Source organism: Felis catus, chromosome D2, assembly GCF_018350175.1.
Source record: "Felis catus isolate Fca126 chromosome D2, F.catus_Fca126_mat1.0, whole genome shotgun sequence".
NCBI classification, from domain to species: domain Eukaryota; kingdom Metazoa; phylum Chordata; class Mammalia; order Carnivora; family Felidae; genus Felis; species Felis catus.
Genome location: NC_058378.1, coordinates 56280633 through 56289151, shown reverse-complemented (window position 1 = coordinate 56289151; position 8519 = coordinate 56280633). Strand labels below are relative to the sequence as shown.

The window sequence follows — 8519 nt, the reverse complement described above, 5'->3', positions numbered from 1 at the left end:
TGGAATACTAAGTTTAATGGTAATTTTATTCAGGCAATAATTATAGATTTAGTAATTATACTTTTATTTCTAAAATGTGGGTTTTTTTTTTTGTAGAAAATATAGAAGAGTATAAAAGAAGAGGCTAAACATCACTCATAATCCCAATAATGTTAATGTTTGGTATGTTTTTTAAAAAATTAGATTTACCATTACTCAACATAGTACTGGAAATCCTACCCCTAGCAATCAGACAGGAAAGAGAAATAAAAGGCATCCAAAGGAAGAAGTAAAACTGTCATTATTTGCAGATGACATGATACTATATAGAGAAAACTCTGAAGACTTCACCAACAAACCTACTAATAAATGAATTCAGTAAATTTGCAGGATACAAAATCAATATACAGAGATCTGTTGCATTTCTTCTATACAGTAACAATGAGCTAGCAGAAAGAGAAATTAAGAAAACAGTCTCTTTTACAATTTAATCAAAAGGAATAAAATGCCTAGGAATAAATTTAACCAAGGAGGTGAAAAACCTGTACTCTGAAAACTGTAACACATTAATGGAAGAAATTGAAGATGATACAAATAAATGAAAAGCTATACCATGCTCATGGATTTCCAAAACACCCAACTCACTGCTCCCTGGGGAATTCTCTTTCTAGCCAAATGTGACTCTTTATTATCCTGATTTTTACAGGAGACCTGCCTTTTTTGCACCTTTATTCTCAAGATACACCTCCCCTGAATGCTCCCCCCACCCCATGCTTCAGTAAAAATATTTATTCAGCATTTTCTATGCTCCAGTCCCTAAACTAGGCATTAGGGAAAAAGATAGATGGGAACCTGCCCTCATGGAGCTCCAGCCTAGGGGGAAAGGAGAGACATTAGGTAAAGAAGCAATTACAAATGACAGTATCAGTGTTCTGAAGGGGGCACAGAGAGCCAGGAGGCTGCATGACAGGGGAGGGGGCTGACTCAACCCGGAGTCAGGGAAGGCTTTCTGGAGGAGGTGTTGCTTAGGAGGAAGAGGAGGACTAAGCCATGTTGAGAATGGCAGAAAGAGCATGCTAGCATAGGGACTGTCTTGTGCACAGTGTGAGGTGCTTTATAAACTGAGGGAAGCCCCACATGACTGAGGCCCCTTCTTCTTTGGCCAATTTCGTGATACTTGTCAAAGTCAAGTGACTGCTTGATTGTATCTCCTTAGCATGTTGGGAGAGTTTAAAGGGCATAGAGTGTTGCTAAACATCTCTTACAAACTTATGTCTTTAAAAAAGAGTTTTTAAAAATGTTTATTTAAATTTGAGAGAGAGAGAGAGAGAGAGAGAGAGAGAGAGAGAGAGAGAACAGGAGTGGGGGAGGAGCAGAGAGAGAGAGAGAGAGAGAGAGAGATACAGAATCCAAAGCAGGCTCCAGGCTCTGAGCTGTCAGCACAGAGCCTGATGCGGGGCTTGAACCCATGAACCACGAGATCATGACCTGAGCTGAAGTCGGCCACTTAACCAACTGAGCCATCCAGGTGCCCCCAAACTTCTGTGTCTGTGTAGGTAGAATAATGAGCAAATTTACCCTTCCACCTTAAACAACAAAAACAAAAACAAAAACAAAAACAAAACCCAAAAATGAAACAACTGTTTTCAGACATTGGACAACTGGTAATGTAGGATGGTGATTCCTTTGAGAGGGAAAACAAGTATGGTGAGCATTATAATTGCCTTGGCTTATAGGCTGGAGAGAGTTTCCAGGCCACAGAGCAGGAGGGGCACCCCAAGTGTAACCCATCATGAAGCTGAATTGTGGAGTTGAAGCTGAGAGATTGGGAGGCCAAGGTGGCTACAGTTTCCAGGGAGATGGGAGAGGAAATTGCTGCAGAGAGAGAGTAGTGAGGGATTTGCAGATGGTTCCTCCCTGTGATGCCCCATCCCATCCCTAGTCTTTAGCCGAACATCAATCAGGGCATGCTATAAACTATCTGAAGCTGGGGAAAGTTCCACCCAAATGGAGTAGACAAAACAATCCTTGGAGCTCCCACAGAGTTGGTGTTGACACCAGCCAGAGTAGAAAGCCTCCAAATTCACAGGGCATTGGGTAGACTATTCACAGGGTATTGCCTCAGTAGTGGGGAAATCAGCCCTACACTAAAGGCTACTCTGGTCTTGCCTAGGAAAGTTTAAAGGATCAAATTGTTCTCAAGTAACTTGACTCTGTTCTAGAGTATTTTTTTAGAACTACAAGAATATCTAGCACCCAGTAAGGTAAAATCCACAATGTCTGGCATCCAATCTACAATTACTAGGATACAAAGTCATAGGAAAATATGACCCATAATGAAGAAAAAAAGCAACTAATCAAAACTGACCCAGAAATGATGCAGGATAATAGAATTCATAGATGTAGTTATTACAACTATATTCCATATGCATGAGAAGGCAGAGGAAACCATAAGCACATTAAGAAATATGGGAGAGAAAAAACACCCAAATGGATCTTCTAGAGATGAAGACCACAATGTCTGAGATAAAACTGCACTGCATGGGCTTAACAGCAGATTAGTCGCTGCAGAAGAAAAGATAATGAACGTGAAAACACAACAGTAGAAACTCACCAAGATGAAACACACAGAGAAGATTAAAATGAACAGAGCATCAGTGACCTTTGGGACAATGTCAAGTGGCCCAACATATGTGTACTTGGGGTCCCCAGAGGTGAAGAAAGGAGGGGATGTAAAAAGCTTTTGAAGAAATAATGATGGAAAACATCAAATTTAAATTAAACCATGAGCAAGATACAAGAAGCCCAGTGAATCCCAAGCAAAAAATCTCTTGTATTTCAATGCGTGGCTCACAGTCTGCATGCAGTCAGTGTCTGATAAATGAATGATCACATGGCTGCCTGCACAGACTCTGCCCCCTGCTTTCTGTCTTCATCACCTCTCCTTTCTTCCCTCTCCCCTCTGCGTGTCTCTTGCTTCTCAACTGTCAGCGTTGTCCTGGATGCATATGGTAGCCTCTAGAAAAGCCACTGATCTTAAGTCTAGGAGCTTGTTTCTGCTTTAGGCTTTGTCATTGAAAGCCTCAAGCAGTCCAGCCTCCTTCAAGTTGGAGTGCCTCAAGGGGCTTAGAGATTAAAGCTACCATATCCTGAGCCCTGCTGGCACCACTTCCCTGGGGACTTCTGGCTTCTCAGTCCCTGTGGGGGTTGTAGGGTCAGGAGGAGTGCCCAGGATGGACCAGATGCTGTGTTCTTCTCACGTGTGTGGCCTAGCAGATCAAGATGCAGCCTCAATCATGGCCCGGCTCTGCCATTCCTTTGCCCTGTGAGGTTAGGTTGGTTGCTTCACTTCTCTGAGCTGCCAACTGTATGGTGGTGTTTGGATTTGATGATTTCTTTATCCCCTTCCAGCTGTGACATCTTGTGATTGAAGCTACTACTACGCATCTGTTGCCACGTGGCTCTGTCCCCTCCCTGCCAGTCCCCCATGGCTGCCTTTCTCTTTGATGTGTCTCATCTTTGCTAAGAGTGTGTGGAGACTGGAGATGAGGGAGGCAGACAGGCCTCAGACCCTTTGTCTTCACGGGGCCCCTTCCTTCAGTGGCTCCCAGAGTTTTCAGGTCCAAGTTCAAACTGATTAACTCAGCACATCAGGCTCTAGAGCATGGTCCCCGGGACCCGCATCAGAATCATACTTTCTCACTCCCCAGTGTGTTAACAGTAAAGATTTTGATTAAGAAAGTCTGGGGTGGGTCCTGGGAATTGGCATTTATAATAAGCATACAAAGGTATTTAAAAATGTTTTGGCGGTGATGGGGAGGTTAAGTCATACTATACAGCTAAAAAAAATCCTAACAGTAAAAAAAAAAAAAAAAAAAGCATATACTGAAACTGTTCATTTGCCATCATCCTGTCCTCTCTGGGTCACTGGTTCCAGGGATAGTGCATTGCAGGCACCTACATATATGCACTTGTGCTTGAGCACGGGGACAGGCCAGGGACTTCTGCAAGCCCAGTAAAGCCAGAATGGCTGCACCAGGGCCTCTCGGATGTCCGCCCTCCTCCGCCCCTGCCGCACTTGCCATCTCTAAGATCTCTACCTGCACTTCCCACTCGAACACCTGCCACGTTTTAGCCTTGCTGAACTTGCCCCAGCTCAGCCACTGAGATGCTGCCACAATCTGTGTGCCTTTCCTTTGTACTTCTCTTCACCCAGAAAGGCTTTCTTCCTGTTTTGCTGCCCAGCCCATGCCTATTTATCCTTCAAGATTCAGCTCAAGTGCCTCCTCTTCCAGGAAGCCTTCTGGCCCTACCCTGAGCGCCACACTCGGGCTTCTCTGCAATTCCACACTCCTTCTTACCAAGCTAATCATGCAGAGTGGGCTTTCCTCTTTCTGTTCCCCACTGGACTGGGAGCTCAGGGCAGGCCAGGGCAGTTCTTATTCTCTGTTGAAGTGCCAAGTCCCAGGACAGCGTACATAATACATAGATACTTAATAGATGGTGTTGAACGAACGCCCAGATGGCAGGCGTTTTGTCTCATTCTTGCCGTTTGCAGTCCAGAAATCCAAACCGCAGTGCTCTGCAGCCTCACCCAGGTGCTCTGCTTCTCGGTGCCTCAGAAGGGCTGGTGGAGGTGGAGGAGAGGGCCCCGTGCAGAAAGCTGAAAGGAGGCACTCCCCAGAGGTTTCCCCGGTCTCAGGCGGGAGGTGGCCCTCAACTCCTGAGCACGCGTGGCTGAAGGGGCCGGAGGAGATGCCCACCACCGGGATGGGGAGACCCAGCTCCAAGTCCCCCCTGCCCACCCCGCCATCCCGGGTTGCCCTGACGGTAGCCAGTGGGCTTTGGCAGAGCCTTCCTGGCAGAAGCAGTATGACAAGGCTGCCTCCTCCCCACCCGTTCAGAGGGAGCAGGTGGCCTTGCTGTAGGGAGGGGGCAGGGAGATCCAACAGAGGGAGGGGCCTGGGAGAGGAAACTGAACCAGCAAAGCAGAGTGGGGGTGGGGGGTGAGCGGCTGGCCAGGCGGTTGTTTCAAGAGTAAATGTGCTAGGAACGCTAATGAGCTGCGTTCATTCATGGCTAGCTGCCTCCCAAACTGGGGAGCCAGCCAGGTTCTGGGGTGGAGGAACTGGGGCTAGGAGCCAAGTTGGGGAGCTGCCTGGCTGCTGGGGCAGGGCCTCCCATGACTAGGCTGGCATGGGGAGTCTTTGTCCTGGGTCTGAGGGGGCCCCCTTCCTTCCCTCCCCTTTATAGGAAACGCCAGGCTTTGCCAGGTGGTGACAATTTGGGATTCGCTGTCCAGGCCAGTCTAGAAGCTTCTAGGGCACTGGCTGGCTCTTGGGAGACACGGGCAGGGCTGATCTTGCAGCCCCCTGCTGGCTCCCACCCCTCCCTCCATCCCATCACCCTACCACTCTGAAGCCCCCAGGGCAAGTGGCCCAGTTAATCAACACTCTCCCTCTTCCCCACATGGGTCCTGGCTTCTGAGGAGCCCTCTGAGGTCACCGGGCTGGGGAGGCACCGCTGGAGCAGAAGGTTGGAAACTGGACATCTTCAACAGTCTGAGTGCCGTCTGTGACAGGCCTACTAAGTGCCAGGTGCTGGGTTAAGTGCCAAAGCGAGGAAATAAGTAAGCCGTGGGGGGGAGGCAGGCTCTGCCCCAGGAGGAGTGTCAGGGAAGGAGCCACATGTGTAAACAGCTCCAGCTAAGAGGGGGTAAACAAAGCAGCAGGCTCAGTGGAATGAGGATTTAACTCTGCCTGAGGCAGCTGGCAGGGCCTGTGAGAGGAGGGGGCTGAGCGCCCTGCGGAGAAGCAGCAGAAATTGGTGAGGGAGAGGAGTGAGGAGGCCCTTGTAGGCTGGAGTTCTGGTTTAATGTGTGGGAAGCTTCTCTAAGGTCACAGCCCCTGGGGACCCCCAAGAAGGCCCCTTCCCCTCAAGTTGTCACTTGATTGATACTGAAGAACCCATGGCCTGGGATGGAGGTCATGGAGAGCAGTGTGTAAAAACCTGAAAAAGAACTGTCAAAAGCCCATAACACCAGTCACACTAGTTGTGACATACTGGCCACAGTTCTATCTCTGCTATGACAGTGGAGATAGTAAAATTTTCATCAAGGTGGAAAAGAAAAACAAAGCCCCCCACCCCCACCCCCAAGTCTTTGGATACCTGGTGGATAAGGCTTTAACCTCGTGGAGACTAGCCACATCCCCCCACGCCCCCCACAAGCTGTATCCATGCTGTGCCTACCCCTGGCACCTCCTGGACCAGCTACCTTTCTTTCTGGTTCCTCCCGAGGGGAAACCCAGGTAGCCAGCTCCAGGGAAGGGAGGTGCTTCTGGAACTGCTTAACTGTTTCTTCTTGCCAGCGCCTGTAGGTGGCCGGGAATCAGGGGACGATGGACAAAAGATGTCTGGGTCCTACAGAGAACAAGCAAACCACAGCTGTTCTTGATTTTCCGGAGGTCCTTCATCTTTTCTGGGCTTGAGGATAATTCTCTCCCTCTCTGGATTTCCTGTTCACACCCATGCCTACACCTGTGTCTACACCTGCCTTGGAGTAAGAAAAGTCCCTACCCAAAGGAGGGTAAGAGGCTTGGGGGGTTGACATGGGTGGACCGTGGAAGGAGCTTCTCTCCCAAGCAGGCCACCCAGCCCTCTTCCAGCCCTGTCTGCAGTCCTCTGATGGCAGGACCGAATATTCGTTTTCATCTGTCAGAAATGGAAGAATATTGCTGTGAGTGTGGGTTGGACTTCCAACCCCCACTGATACTCTGCCCAAACCCTGCATCCCCACCTGGGAAGCCAGTGTAGCCGACTGGACAGAAATAACATCTCCCCGACGAGCAAATGTCCACATCAGGGCCATTTTCATGAGGGAGCAGGTAGCTGCTGTCTTCTCCTCAGACAAGTGGGTTGCTGCCATCTTGGTGGAGACAGGGGAGAAGACTGTACTTAGCCTAGGGCTGTTGTACATTCCGCCTCCCTCCCCCCCCCCCCCCAAGGCTCTGCCCTCAAAGTCCAAGGCTAAGTAAGGTAGGTAGCTTGGAGAGCTGGGGTGTGGAGCTTCCTTTCACCAAGTATTCACAAAGCAAGTCTGGTGGGGCCTGGGACGCGTTTCTGACGTCGGGGAAAGCATGTCTGTGGCCCTGGGGAAGGGGGTCCAGGCAGCAAAATAAGATCTCCCCCTCGCTCTGGCCCAGCTGCTGGGTCTGCGGGTTCCGAGTGCTTGCGTCTAAGTGTGCACATACTCGCGGTGTGTGTGTGTGTGTGTGTGTGTGTGTGTGTGTGTGTGTGTGTAGTCGGCCAGGGCCAGGACTGGACAGGTTGAGCGGTGGCCATCCTCCCATCCCCTCCCCGGTAGCCCCCTGCCCGCTCGCGGCGCCTCGGAGGTTCCACCTTTGAAACTGTACGCTGCTCGCAGCAGCCGCCGCCGCCGAGTGGTCGTCGTCGGGAGGCGGGGGAGGGGGCTGCTGGGGGAGGGCGGGGAGGAGTCTGGCCCTGGATGTGTGCTTTTCGATTGATGGATGACTGCCGGGTGGGAGCGAGCGTGCGGGTGTGAGTGTGTGATTGTGCGTGTGTGTGTGTGTGTGTGTGTGTGTGTGTGTGTGCGCAGGGTGCGTGCGCGCGCGGGGCCTGCCCATTTTCCTCCTCGCAGCAGTCAGTTGGGAGCTGGAGGGAGGGAGAGAGGGAGACAGACGCAGCCAGCGAGAAACCGGAGAGGAGCCGAGCGCCCTCCGCCCAAGGCGCCCTCCCTCGGTCCGCACACAGGCGCCGTCGCTTGGAGGAGCAAGGTGCCTCCCAGCCCGCAAGGGCATCGCGTACGAGCCCGCGGTCTCCTCGGTGGCGCTGCCCCGGGACCGCACCTGGAGGCCGCCCCGGACGGGGATGGTAAGCGGCTGCCGCCGTCTGGCACACCAGCGGGACGCGGTGAGGGCACCATGGCGCTGACGCCCGGGACGGGGCCCTCGGCGGGGCTCGTCCGACCCGAGCTCTGGCTGCTGCTGTGGGCAGCCGCGTGGCGCCTGGGTGCCACCGCGTGCCCCGCCCTCTGCACCTGCACCGGCACCACGGTGGACTGCCACGGCACGGGGCTGCAGGCCATCCCAAAGAACATCCCACGGAACACGGAGCGCCTGTGAGTACGGCCCCCATCCCCAGCGCTCAGGGAGCCCCGCGGTTACCCTCCCACCAAGACGAGTTCAGGGCTGGGGTGGGGCAGCACCGTTGGGGCCCCGCTCTGTGGCCAATAGACGGGTCAGTGCCTGCCGGGGTCCTTCTTGAACCAGGAGCCAGCAGCACCCCTGTTTCCCTTTCCCGGGATTCAAAGGGCCCTGGCGGGGCTGTCAGCTCCCATCCTCACCCCTGCACCCTGCCCTTAGCCCTGGCAGGCCATTCCCACTGCGCCAGCACTTGATTCCTACAGGGTGCCTGTGACTTGGTGCCAGCAAGCCTTCCTGGCACTCAGGGGGGGAAGCTCCTCGCACTGCCAGGCACCATGTCTTCTTTTGGGCACATGGGGCTTGGGCTGTGGTCTGAGC

At 52.1% G+C, this 8519-nt stretch overlaps 1 protein-coding gene across 1 annotated transcript in view; it reads left to right on the top strand.

The window, feature by feature from the left end:
• Nucleotides 1-7568: 7568 nt before the first annotated feature.
• The window catches only part of SLIT1 (slit guidance ligand 1), a 175461-nt gene continuing 174510 nt past the window's right edge, over nucleotides 7569-8519 (top strand). Inside the window, exon 1 of the mRNA XM_019813631.3 lies at nucleotides 7569-8116. Within this exon, the coding sequence (XP_019669190.2) occupies nucleotides 7920-8116 (197 nt within the window). The 5' untranslated portion in view covers nucleotides 7569-7919. The remainder of the gene's footprint in view (nucleotides 8117-8519) is intronic.